The sequence below is a fragment of the Triplophysa dalaica genome, chromosome 2 (genome assembly GCF_015846415.1).
Source record: "Triplophysa dalaica isolate WHDGS20190420 chromosome 2, ASM1584641v1, whole genome shotgun sequence".
In the NCBI taxonomy this organism is placed as follows: domain Eukaryota; kingdom Metazoa; phylum Chordata; class Actinopteri; order Cypriniformes; family Nemacheilidae; genus Triplophysa; species Triplophysa dalaica.
The window spans coordinates 12,168,580-12,182,771 of record NC_079543.1 but is presented as its reverse complement, the minus strand read 5'-3'; the positions used below and the strand labels follow the sequence as shown (position 1 = coordinate 12,182,771).

Below are 14,192 nucleotides of genomic sequence, written 5' to 3'. Positions count from 1 at the left end.
TGTATATATGCCAGATTTGATTCCTTTCATTTTATTTTTGAATGGCATCCAGATAGAGCCTTTTTTCTGTTGGGAACTAACCGTAAACCTCATTAGTTGATTTGTCTGTTATAGGAATTAGCATTTTTTTTTATTCTTCTCTGAGACACTAATGAATATGAAAAATAATAATAATTATGATAATATATAGATCGTAGATAAGTGGTGCTTGCATGGCAAATCTCCAATGCTTTTCTGCTGGGTTTTCCACCGGGTAAGCACCACGATTTCCAGAGGGAATTAAAATTCCCGATATCTAAAAGCAGCACCTGTAACTTTATGATGCTCTTGCCACACAAGAATCAAGCAGGATGTTTGCAGAGCATGACGTTCATAATCAACAGGTCATATCTTTGAAAGGGTGGTGTTCTTAGCTTTTTTCAGGAATAATTCCTGTGGTGGCTTGGGTGATGTTAAAATATTTCCAATGTGATATGAAGCTGGATTATTTGTGTGCTTGGATTGGTTTGCAGAGGTTATACAAAGAGCACATCTTTTTATGGGTGAATGAATATGATGGAAACAATTTTTTTCAAAGAAACATCTAAAAAGTAGTTGACCAACAAAACTTTTTTCTGCTAACCTGGTATTTTAACAAAACCTTTTAGTTTGATAATTAGTGTGGACAGCGCTCCAGACATGTGGTGCAACTGTGCCTTGGGAGACCCGAGTTCGAGTCCCAGCCCAGTGCCCTTTTCCGGTCTTACTCTCCTCCCAATAACTTACTGTCTCTCTACACGGTCCTGTAATTCATAAAGGCAAAAAAAAAAAAATGTAACTTTAAAACAAACTGTACAAGATCAACATCATGAATGTTCTGTACTGTGAGATGTCAATCCAGCACCGGCCCAATTGGACAAGTGACAATTCCTTCAACCACCCTAAATTCTCACACACAAACAGAAAACAGCTGGGGTTCCAGAAATATTCTGCAAATAAGTTTCTTCAAGTAAAATTACTTATTTTTCCTGTTTGTTAAGTGAATTAGCAATATTTTTCTGTTTTCTGATGTTTTATGACTGAATTAAAAAAAATCTGTGGAAAATCTATAAATAAAACTGTAAAATTCAGTAAAATCTTTTTAAAAAAACATATTTTTAAATTATACCAGGGTGTCAGCGGGATCTTAAAAAGTATTGAAAGGTGATAAATCAATGTAAAGAAAAAAATAAGGCCATTTAAAAAGTATTAAATCCCAGTTTCCATGGTATTACATTTTCTGTCATCTTTTCATATTTGTCCAATTAGGTCCTATGCTTAAGTTTGCCTGAATTTAATAGTTGATTGTTGATTAGTGGGAAGTCCATTTACACCCGGTTGTCAAACAACATCGTTGACTAATGGAGAAATACAAGTTCTTATGCAAATGATTTGAGGATAAGAAGTGGATTGCCATATCTGGGAATAACCATGAGGCGTACTGCTCTGTGTGTCGGAAGGTGATAGTGTAGCCTTGTTTCTTTTTTTATTACATTTTGCATTGTGTTAGTCACTCTATTAATTCTCTGGGGAGTTATCACAAACTTAGAGTGTTTAGTTGTGTTATCTTACAATCAGTATATAATAAATATTAATTAAAGTGTCGCCAATGTAACCGATTAAATCTTAAAGTGTCGATCAGGTCTTGAAAAAAGTCTTAAAAAAGGTCTTAAAAAGTATTTAATGTAGCTCCATGATTCCTGTATATACCATGTATACGTGAAAAATCAGTAAAAAATAACGGTAAAACTTTACGGGGGGTTTTTTGGCCCGGGACACACTGGCCATTGTTATGTTTTCATTTCTCCCTGTTTTTAGAGATGCTGATTCTACTTTGTCTGCATTCCAGAGCTCTCCTTGGCTCAAAAGAAGTTTGCTCAGTGCCTGGGTGAGTTCAAATTTGAGTACATCGGCGATGCCAAAACAGACGATGAAAAGTGCATTGGTGAGATTTTTTTTCTGCATTTTGTTATTGTTATTATTATTATAATGTAAATATTTGGAGGATTTACAAAGCTACTGTGTCCTGTGAGTAAGATGTATGCTTTATAAATGTGTGTGACTCTTTCCATTGTACCATACAGCATATTTGTGTATGTGTCCTTTTAGATGAATCCCTGCAAGAGTTTTCATCCTTTCTTCGAAATTTGGAGGACCAAAGAGAGCTAATGGTGAGCACAACCAGTTAAGACTTGCACTACATACATTCTCTGATATCCATCTCATGCATGCTAAAAGATCTCTTTTGAATTTTTGTTTCTCTGCATGCTAAAAGCCAGAATGACAAACCTTCATTGACTTTCACCGTGTGGTATACATGGTCACTGCTCATTTCACAGATATAAACATATACACTGTAAAGCTACAGCAGTATCCTTTTCATCTGAATGCTACAGTGTGTTACCGGAGCGAGTCACTTTGCCGTCAGTTATTTGTGTCCTCTTTCTCCATGACTGGGCAGTCTGTGTTTCCCCTGATATTACAAAAGACTACTTGTATTGAGTCATGTCGGCTTAACTGTGTTCTGTATGAACAGCTCTTTCAGACACTAAACATTCTAAAAAGCCTTTTTTGGACAAAACAGCCTATTTTTTTATTTTCTTCCATTTACTTTTAAAGCAAATTATGTCCCCATAGTGACTGTGAAATAAATATTTATTAAGGAATGCACAAATTCATTGCCTTTACAGTGTACAAAGAAAATGTATGGAAAAATAGTCAGCCATTACCTAATTACAAATTCATCGCGACACGGAATAAATGTGTCACTGTGATTTATGATCCTCTGTTAAAGTTATGGATTAGAAATGAAGTATTTATTGGTCATATTTGTTGCAATATACTTGGTATTTTTGCCTGAATTGCACAAAGGTCAGGTTTTTAGAATGCAGCATTAGATTGCTAAAGGCTTTGCCCATGACTCAAAGTGCAACAGCTGACGGTTGTTTTGAGCTCAGATAGGAGCCCCACCCGTTCATAGCACAGCAGCAGGCCAATGACGTTCTGGCCCCTCGACACACTGGAGGCATGTGTGGAAGGGGCGGGGCCAGCAGGCTGTGACAGGGTCAGAGAGAGAAGGTAATGTTAGACTGGAGGTTCATGTGGTACGTCTTAATAAGTAACAACAAGCAACAAACAATCTTCTTCATCGCCTTGTAAGAAAAAAATGCTTAAAAAACGCTTATGCATTTATTACACATGAGAATTGCTATAGAAACCAATAAATGAAATATTTTGTACAGCCCTTCGTTTACACATTTAACCTGTAGCTTTTCATTTAATACAGGTAATCCGTAGACTCACACAGAATATGCACACTTTTTACTCCATTTTCTTCCCTATCCTAAAATGCTTTTATAGTTAAAAGCATTATCTAACTAATTAAACATATGTTAAACAAACATGAAAGACATTGGAGAACATCACTAATCCCCTCCCTCTGACAGCCTACATGAATGAATCAAAAATCCAACTAACAAATTTCAAGGGTGTTTTTAGTTTTTATGAAACGCTTATTTGTTTTAAGTTGCCCATGTATGTATTAAACAGGTAAACTTGAAAAAATGTAAGTGTCTGAACAAAAGATGCATTCTATCTAAAAGCTTATGCTCACCCAGACCTGCCTGAAACGCCTTGTGTAACCACACCCCAACAAATCTACGTCAGTTTGTGGCATGATTTGACTAAGACTGCGCAAATGTATACGCAAGTAAGGTGGGCATACCTGTCAGTACAATTGCTTTGGAACCTGATGTTCCAAATATGGTAAGAGGTGTGTTACACATCCGTCACACGCTTGCAGTATTCAGCCAATCACTACACACTGGTTAACTGGCCAATCATAGCACACCTCGCTTTTCAGAGCGATGAGCTTTGTAAAAAGTCTTTGCCTTTCATATTAGCGGGGCAAAGAGGAGATACAAACATTCAGGGTATGTGGAAAATACAGCGTTTTTTAACATTAAATTGTGTATACACATTGCATCACATCTAAAATAAACGATAATATTCGTTTTACCCGTGTCATATGACCCTTTTAATATACTAATGTGCATTATATCAGTAGGTTACATTGCATACACAGGTCCAAGATTCCCATTTGCACTGCGAAAGTTGCACCTGTGAGGGGTGTGCAGTCACACTCAGTGAATGATATAAGAATGCAGAATGTTTTGTTGTATTATTCATTTTTGTTTGATTTCAGTAGCGCTTCTTACAATGTGCATTTTAGTTTCTGTGCAAGTTTAGTCATCATAATAAAATACTTAAATTGTCAGATTGTAATTGTATTTAATGTCTGATAATGCATTAATTATCAGATGTCTGGAATGAGGCACCTTGTCATTTCAGGTGCTGCAACAGTGATTGCTGTTGACTGTTGTTTTTGGGGAGGGTTCATTTTTACGAATTGAGACCCTGTATGTGAAATCCAGGCTAAAGTCTCTAATTATGAGATCAGTAGCGTTAAAGAAGTCATAGACATAAAAGCCAAAAATAGGTAAAGTGTGTTTATCGCAAAAAAATATGATTCTATCATGGTTGTTTGATACAGTTTTCAAATTTTATTGGTTTTCTGAACATTATTTTCAATATGGCCTTACTTGATATTAAAGATGTTAATATTTTATTTTTACAGATTGTTTTTGATGTTACGTGGGGTGATATTATATAGTTATTTACATAAAATGACTTGTGCTGGGTTTTTACAAGCAGGGTCACAAATTGTTTTAATTTATTTAATTATCAAATTGTTTTTAACAGATGAGAAACATCACAGAGACGCTGATGAAGCCTTTAGAAACGTTTCGGAAAGAACAACTTGGTGCAGCAAAGGTACAAGCAGTGATTTTCTATCTATTCTATCTATCATTCATCTGCTTACATTAAGTGAGTTGCCTTTTGGTGAAAATAAGAGGCAGACAACTATTTAGCAAATTAAAATAGCAAGTTCCTTTATTTTTAAAAATGGCAAGTTCCTTCTTTTTACTGAGGTTTTTTCTCACACGGTCAACAGGCAGAGAGAAAGAGGTATGAGAAGGAAACAGAAAAATACTACAGCTCACTGGAGAAACTTTTGAACTTGTCAGCAAAGAAGAAGGAGCCACAGTTACAGGAGGTACATGTTTTCTTCTACTTGCACGCACAAAGGTTTCCTAGCAATGAATTTTTTTTCTGTTCCTTGGATGTTTTTAATTCCCAGGATTTAGCTTTTAACAAAATCATCTTCATTCAGTCATCATCTGTCAGAGGTTTAGTTGTGGGTCAAACATTTGTTACATCCTATTGGACAGTATAGTGTATGAACCCTAATCACTAATGTTAACTAGCTAGTCACCAAAGACCTGTCAACTCCCTTGTCTTTTTAGGATATGTCACGACACTTCTTCATTTTATCCTCCCACGGTTTACATCACAGTTTTGAATAAAAGTCTACAGTACTTCCCTATTTGATTGAAGTCTCTTAAAGGTCCAGTGAGTCATTTTTAAGAGGATCTAATGACAGAAATGCACATTAAATATACAAAACTCTTCAGAGGTACAGTATATAAAGAGCTTACATAATAAGCTCTTTATATTATTATATTAGGTTTTTATTACCTTAGAATGAGTTATTTCTATATACACTGGGTTCCCTTGCATGGAATTGCATGGAAGACATGTTGTTTCTATTTGGCCCAAAACTGACAAACTGCTCTACAGAGCGTGTTTTGTAAATACGTTATCTCCTTCTGCAAAGAAGCAAAAAGGCAAGAATATATTTGTCCTGTGAGAGCTGTCATAGTGCTTTGAAAGTGACGGGTGGAGTCAGCCGTTGGTTGCACTTCGCAACCTCACCACTAGATGCTTATTGTGCCCCATTGTAATTATGGTCTGCTGTATTATTTTAAAAAGAAGGAAGGAAAATACGAAGGAAAACAAACAGCTGATCTCAAGTTTTGATTTTGGAGAACATAACCTTTTAAGGCGTGCCTATCATGCCTGTATGCTGTATACATTGAGTGCAAGAAGCACTTGAGAATGTTGACATTTTTATGGCAAGCCATTATGTTCCAGTGGACCAATGACGTGTGTTTAGGGTCAAGGGCTTTGCAAAGTCAGTTTGTGATTCCTAGAAATGCAAAAGGACACCAGTGGACAGCTCAGTTGTTCTTGAGTTTAAAAACATTGAAGGTTTCGGGGTGAGATACACACTGCAGCTACTGTAAGTAATTAAAAAGTCCAGAATAACTCCGTACTGTGTACATAACCATACCGAACGACTCAAAACTTAAAAGTAAAAAGACCTTTGAAGCTTTACGGTTTTTAAGCCTCTAAAACAATGTTTGCTTGCTCCAAAACTTCACTGTTTTTACACAAATTGATCCAAGTCACAGGAAGTTTTCGAATGTTACATTCTCAGTCATAATTTTCCACTTCTCTGTGCTTGTACAGCATGGACAAGGATGGATAGGAAAAATACAGGCACGTTCAGCTGACTTTAGAAAAACGTTTTCCAATTGCATGTCTTAAAGCAGTGCTTCTCAACCCTATCCTGGAGCGCCCCCAGCACTGCACATGTTGTCTTAGTTGACACACCCAGTTTAGGTCTATACAGTTTATACTGCTGATGGGTGCTCAGTAGGGTTCAGGAGTCGTCTCCAAAAGAGTCGATTCCTCGTCTCTTAATGTACCCTAAAGTTGGATTTGACTCCAAGACAGGAATCGACTGCTAGGTTAAATTTAATAACATTTAAAAAACAATCATGTTTAAGGTAAAAGTCATACTCTTTCTCTGACTGTACACGTTTACATCCGATCCAAAACACTGCAGTTATCAAAGCATGAGCGACGCCTACTGGTACTCTCACAAAAGGGCACGCAACATTTCTCGTTTATTCTTCACCTTCAATCCGATCACATTAAATTCTCATATTCTTTATAAAAACTCTCCTATATTTTGTCAGTCCCTCTTCAAACTTTTATTTCTCTAAAGCACTGTTAAGACGTTTTAATTTGCTTTGAATTAAAGCATCGCGCTATGCTTAAATGTGAGTCTGTGCATATAACTGGACACAAATCAAAATCAAATTTGTGGAAACAAATAAGCGTTTCATCCAACTTAAAAACTAAAAAAATCGGCAAGGACCAGGAATTCACAAGTCATATATTAAGTTCATGTTGCTGGGTTATTAATATAGCATATATAGTTTATTTTTAAATTACATTTTGATCTTTTTAAAAAAAATGTATTGTTAAATGCCCAACACAGAAAGGCAATGAGTTACATAAAAAAAAAACACTAGGTAGGCTCAATGTCTTTTCTCCTTTTTAAAAAAAAAGTGTTGAACTTGGCATAGGGTGAATAGTAAAAGTCTTTAAAAAGCCTACAAAACATGTTCATTTGTGTAACTAACTCTCCAAAATCGATGCAATATAAAAATAATAAACTAAACAAAATGTCTTAGCTTCACAGCACAAAAAAAGTCTATGTAATGGTGTGCTCGTTGCACAAATGCATGTTTATTTGCTAGTGTCTTTGGAGATTGGTTAAACGTTAGCCAAAAGTTCCCAAACTTGTGAACTTACATTCATTTATTTTATATTTGTATTCCTGGCCCTGTTTTGAGTTACCGTATATGGAGTCGAAGTGTCGATTCCATCGACTCCAAAAGTGGGAGTCGAGAGTCTGAGTCGATTTTCAAAAAACCCGGAATTGGACACTCCTAGTGCTCAGTGTTATCTTTGGTGTTATATAGTAGGGAATACAAGAAGAAAAATACACTGTTGGGTGCCGTTCAAGAATTATCCTTATAAATCACTTGTAATTGTAATGTGGTCATTTAACTTTCTTGTTAACTCATTTTCGGCTTTCTAACTGTATTTGTAGTTTTTCTTTGGGTTTGAGTGTCTCCTCTGTCTTTCTTTCAGGCAGATGTGTCAGTGGATGTGATGAGGCAGCACTTTCAGGAGTCGTCTCTAGAGTATGTTTGCAAGCTGCAGGAGATACAAGAGAGGAAGAAGTTCGAGTGCGTTGAGCCTGTGAGTGCAAAAGCCTTCATTAAGATGCCAATTCAGTTTGGTTTGAGTCAATACAACACAAGTTGTCATGATTTTGCTTGGAACATTTTTAGAGAGAAAAAACAAATTAAGCTTTTATTTTCTGACATTTTGACATTTTCTGCTTATGTTTCTAGGCAGCAGTTTTAGTTTGCACATTTGGTAAAGCATGATACCAACAATAAGGTCATGGTTTTCAAATATCAACACATAACTATACACTGAATGCAATGTTATTACGGATTTATTAAATGTTATATATTGAATATTTTACAGCATCAGAATAAACACCTAAAATAAACAATGATCACATCATCAATTAGTATAGCTATAACATTTACACTGCTGTGGGTCATTTCTGTGCCATAGAAAACCCAAACTACCTTTCATGGTATCGGGTATAATCCCAGGACAATGCATGGAGGGAAATTCCACCTTCTAATCCAGTGTGATGAATTATAACCAAAGTCATACATACAATGCTATTTTTGACCAAGGGACAGTTAATTATTTACAGTAAATCTTAACACTGTAGATATTTTAGAACTGTGAAAAGTCAGAATGGAGCACAGCAGACTTGAATTCAGGGTTCTCCACATGTGCAAAAGAATAAAAAAATCAATACTCACGATATTTGACCTACAGCTTTGTTTAAAAAAATGAGGGCATAGTTAATCTAGAGAACACATACCCATGTATGCTCTGTTTTAATTGTAAATATTTCCCTCATCACATTGATTTCCAGTTAATGGTAAGACTTTTAGTTTACAAGTGCTTTAAAGGGATTGTTCACCCAAAAATAACAATTCTGTCCTTATTTACTCAGCCTCAGGTTGCTTTAAGACTGTATACATTTCTTTATGCCGATAAACACAGAGAAGGATATTTGGAAGAATGTTAGCAATTTTCAGTTCTAGGACATAATCCACTACCAATGTAGGAACAAAATATTGTAGTTATTTTTGTTCAAAACAAACAGTTCTGGGGCACCTTTGACTTTCGTTTAATTTTTCCTACTTTGGTAGTCAGTGACGTCCCCGAAATTTGCTAACATTCTTCCAAATATCTTTCTCTGTGATTATCAGAACAAAGTATTTTTTACAGGTGTGAAATTACATTAGGGTGAATTAAAAAAATTGGGTTAACTGTACCTTAAAAGGGATGTTAGTGGTTAGATGTCTAAGAATTGTTGACAGAAGTAGCATCTACGTTTTGAATTAATATTACATGCTCTATCTCATTCTAAAGCTTCACCCTACAAAGACATGCATGCATACAAATACACACAAATAAGCTTGGAGACCATAGATGAAGCAGGAGCAAAGCAGCACTTCATCTTAACGTTACAAATACACTGACCTTAAAAAATAGTGAAATTAGTTCCAAAGAATATCAAGTCCATTTATTACTTTTTCTGTATGCTAATCCTTTACGAATATCACTCAAAGCACGTGTGAGACATGATGCAGCGTTGTTTGCATCTTGGTTATCTCATTTACAGTAGGTCCTGATATTAACAATACAAGCATGTGAGATGTCAGTGTTTCTGGAGGATGTAATGAGGAAGAAACTCTAATGATTTGCTTTATATCCCATTATTTTCTTCTCTTTCTCTCTCTCTGTCACAGATGCTGGCTTTCTTTCAGACTGTATTTACTTTCTATCATCAGGGATATGAGTTGGCCATAGACTTTGACCATTACAAAAAAGCTCTTCAAATAAATATTCAAAATGTAAGTAAACATCTCCTATTTTTCACATTAAGCCTTAAGCTCACATTTAGCCTTAGTGAGACGTGTGAAAGAAACATTTATCTACTTACTGTACTCAACTTTTTAAAATGTCAAATAAACCACTTTTGCAAGATGTAAACAACACTGGTCCAGAAGAACTTTCTTTTTTAGTGCTACATAAACAAAATAAATAACAAAATACAACCAACAGATCATTAATGGTGAACATCTTTAAGACTCAATTATATATCTAAAATAATAAAACAAACAGAACCTGTTTAAGTTCTTTTATTGTCTTAAATCGCTATATCTGAGTTAAGTGAGTAGTATTTGTATGCTGTGCAGCACCAGTCAGTTAAGAAAACGTTGGATTGTGTTGGATTGTGTGAAGTCCTTGATAAAAAAAATGGACGTCGAGAAAGTTGATTTTCATTCTGCCAGGATCCTAATGTTCACTCGCCTTTTCTGGCAACACTTGACTTTGGCTTGAAGGTTGATGTGAAAATAATGTTAAAGACAGGATACAGCAGCGTTTCGAGAAGGCCAGGGGAAAATTGGAAGTCTTTGTTTGCATTGACCTTCCATTGTGTTTCAGTTGTAAGCGGAGGATAGAGGCCTGACTTCCTCTCTGGATCTGTAGGATCGGATCACGTCACAGCCCTAACTGTTTTTAAATCCGTTAGAAATTAGTTAACATAGTCAGGGTCAAATTTTGAATAAAAAATTGGGGGATTTCCAAGCATATTGCAAAATTACTCTATGACAGAATTGTTATAGAACAGTGGTCTCCAACGTGGTGCCCGCGGCCACCTGGTAGCCCGCATGAACTCTGTACGGTGCCCACCAAACACAGGGATCAACAATAATGCTCAGGACAGTTGATAAATCTGTGTCTATAGGGATCGGCCAAGTGCTAAATCATTATGATATGTTATTAGCACGTGTTGTAAGCTTTTATATATTCAAGTGCAAAAATATGTGAAAGAAAAAAGAATTTGGTCCTGTGAGCCTAAAAATAATGCATCACATGTTACAGGTTTGAAAGTACTTTATAAGCAAGTAGCCCCCTAGATGATTTTATATCTTCAGGTAGCCCTCGCTTACAAAAATGTTGGAGACCCCTGTTATAGAAGGTAGTGATGTTGGGATATTCAGTTCGAAACAACAAAACTCCCTCAATTATTATTTGTATGTTTTTGTGTTTTTTAGACACGGAATCGCTTTGAAGGCACACGCTCCGAGGTGAACGAGTTATTAAAGAGAATCAAAGAGTCACCACTGGAGTACAGACAGACGAGCCCTATTAGCAGCGAGGGCTATCTATACATACAAGAGAAACGTATGCTGGAGAACTCTTATTATGTAGCTCCCATGTCATACGTCTTCTCTAGTTTTGCTTAAATGGTGTTTTTTATTTCTGCAGGACCTCCTCCTTTCGGATCCAGCTGGGTGAAACGATATTGTACTTTTGTTAAGGAGCAAAAGATTCTTCACATGATTACGTTCGACCAGAGATCAGTAGGGAAGCTTGTAAGTTATAATAAATTACTTCATATAAAATTAATACTCAAGTAATTCCGTCTGTGTAGTACAGAGTGTAAGGGCTATTTTAGGACCAACAACTGTGATTAAATTGTAACCAATCTGCTGTTCACGCAATGATCTGTGTCCTTTCAGGGTGAGTCCGACTCTGTCACACTCAAGTCTTGTATTCGCAAAACCACAGACACACTTGACAGGAGGTTCTGCCTTGACATAGAGATCACAGATCGGTACGTTGGTTGCCATAACGTTCACTTAGCTATCATCATTTCTTCCCAAAAATGTATTTTTAATTTTAACTTTTTCCCACATCTGAAGAATATGTAAGAAGAGAAAAGTTAGAGAGCAAAATTAATTTGGAACTAACATAAAGTCTCAGATTTGATTTTACTTGTGAATGGAATCAACTTGTTTAAAAGTGGTGAGAACAATAAAGGGCTTCAGACCCAACAGCTCTATAGTTACATACTGTAGATTTAAGAATTACTCCTTTGTTTCTTCAACAACTTTAACATTTAGTTTCTTTTTGCCCCTTATTATCACAGTACATGACAATAAAAAGGAAAGCTATAAATTATGCCACTATAGATTGGTCTCTGGAAATAACATAGTAAGTTTCCCATGAGAGTGCAAGTCAAGACAAGTAAGATTCATAGATGCTGACTCTCATTCATCAGAGGATTAGGAAATCTAAATATTGTGCTCAAGCCAGGCTTTGTGTATGAAAAACGTCAATCATGTGCATCATCCGGCACTGGTTAGTGAAGTGTTATGTCTGTTGAAAAGATCACAGCACATCCATTCCATCACAATGTTTCCAAATTAGGAGTGCAGTGTGAAATATAATGTCCACACTGGTTTACTTATGCAATTTAATTTCCGAATGAAAAACTGGGATGTGCATATACTGTATTAATTTGATCAATTGGAAATAGTGAAAAATAGATGCTGCCTACCCGAATGGGCCAGAAAGGCCTTCCTGTAGGTTAGTAGTAGAATAGTATTAATAACAACACCAAAATCACCCTCTTTCTCATTTAAAGTGACTGAAATCCGCCAAAATTACTAATTTAATGTGAAGCTGATTGTTGTCGATGTACCTGGAGTGATGACCATGATTTTTTTTGTGTGGTTGTTCTTCTAGACCTGGCATGGTGCTGACAGTCCAGGCACTCTCAGAAGATGACTATAGATTCTGGATACATGCGATGGGAGGAAAGGAGCCAGTGCGTAAATTCATCACTTTAATTCTTTGAACTCTACATTCAATTATTTTTCTGATTTTCAACCTAATTGACAAAAGCTCAAGAGAACGTATAAAGCTATGATGTTCCATTCAAGTTTTAATGCTTTAATGAACAGTAATAGCCTCTTGTTTGGTATATTAATACTGTTCTGTGTAGTGTATAGTGTTTAACGCTGGCCTGCTGTGTGTATTCCGATGTTTATCTTTGACACACAGATGCAGTATCTCAACCGGACACATTCAAGAGAGAGAGGAAGTGAGTCAATTTAAATCAATAACTTGTGATGTAACGCTGTAAAGGTGAAATTGTTTATGGGCAATTCAACATATAGACATTCCTCATAAAATGGACACATGAAAATGAATATAAAGTAACTATTTTATGTTCTATAAAGAGGCATTCTTTCTCCATTCGTTGGGTATTATTGCTTCAGGATTGTGCATTTTATTATACAGAAATCCTACAAAGTTTATCGTCTCCCAAAAAACGCATCTTTTTTGTCACATCCATAACACATGTTTATTTCCCCTTTTTAAACTATATTTTTAGACTGAAATTTTTATATGTTTAGAATCTATCCACAAGGGTTCAGTAAAATATAAACAGATGGTTCAATATAATCGTAACAAATTCATTCTCTGAGCATTTTTCTGTCATGTCCATAACGCAAAATGTCACGTCCATAATGTTGAAATTGCCCTTATATGTTTTAGTACTGGCACGTGTTTTGTGACATTGGGTTACAGTTAATATTCTTTTTGTATCTCTGTAGTTGATGCCCAGCTGGATGACATGGGGATAAGCTTTGTGAAAAATTCAATTAACGCCGTTGAAGCCAGAGGTAAATGCCCACAACTGTATATGAAGGAAAGGGGCAGTTTAACCAAAAGTAAAAACTCTGACATCATTCATTAATTTAACAGACTTCTCAGATCATCAGGATCAAGTCAGTTAGAGATAACAAGGGTTCACTCAAAACAGGGCGAGTCAGCGTTTAGCCATTACGCCACCTCTAGCTGGAATCTGCTTCCAGAAGACATCAGACGTTCACCAACAGTAGCTACTTTTAAATCCAGATTAAGAACACACTTGTTTAGCTGTGCATTCACAACCAGAGCACTGTGCTGGTTTACATCAACTGCACTTTTATTTCAAATTTATTTTTATTTTGCTCTCATTCTTTTTATATATACACTAATTTTTTTTGCTGTTTTATTGTTTCTTAAAATCTTTAAAAGTATTTGTGATCTTAAATTATTTGCGTTTTAAAGCATATATTTTTCTGTCAATCGTTTTATGTAAAGCACTTTGAATTGCCCTTGTGTATGAAATGTGTTATATAAATAAACTTGCCTTGCCTTGCCTTCTGTGGAACACAAATAATTTTTCATCTGTGGACCAACGTCTTCAAAACATGTCTTCTTTTGTAATCTGAAGAAGAATGTAAGTCAGACAAGTCTGGAATGACATGGGGTTCAGAAAATGATTTTAATTTGGGGGTGAACTTTAGCATCCCTTTAAGGCTGTCACTCCTTCAGGCTTTTGTTTAGCAATAATTTCAGACTATTTAAGATTAAATAAAAAAATCTGCATTTTTTTTAAATCCGTTAAGAGT

General features: G+C 35.8%; 1 protein-coding gene across 3 annotated transcripts in view; it reads left to right on the top strand.

The window, feature by feature from the left end:
* arhgap10 (Rho GTPase activating protein 10) overlaps positions 1 to 14,192 on the top strand; it is a 73,490-nt gene that overhangs the window by 30,445 nt on the left and 28,853 nt on the right. For 2 of the 3 annotated variants that reach the window (XM_056735707.1, XM_056735706.1), the window contains exons 2-13: positions 1,868 to 1,963; positions 2,128 to 2,189; positions 4,780 to 4,851; positions 5,033 to 5,134; positions 7,927 to 8,037; positions 9,684 to 9,788; positions 10,998 to 11,127; positions 11,212 to 11,318; positions 11,466 to 11,560; positions 12,475 to 12,556; positions 12,793 to 12,832; positions 13,350 to 13,418. In XM_056735707.1, coding sequence (XP_056591685.1) covers positions 1,868 to 1,963; positions 2,128 to 2,189; positions 4,780 to 4,851; positions 5,033 to 5,134; positions 7,927 to 8,037; positions 9,684 to 9,788; positions 10,998 to 11,127; positions 11,212 to 11,318; positions 11,466 to 11,560; positions 12,475 to 12,556; positions 12,793 to 12,832; positions 13,350 to 13,418 — 1,071 coding nt within the window. Of the gene's footprint in view, positions 1 to 1,836; positions 1,964 to 2,127; positions 2,190 to 4,779; positions 4,852 to 5,032; positions 5,135 to 7,926; positions 8,038 to 9,683; positions 9,789 to 10,997; positions 11,128 to 11,211; positions 11,319 to 11,465; positions 11,561 to 12,474; positions 12,557 to 12,792; positions 12,833 to 13,349; positions 13,419 to 14,192 lie in introns of all 3 variants that reach the window. The other variant, XM_056735708.1, reaches the window with a different exon arrangement.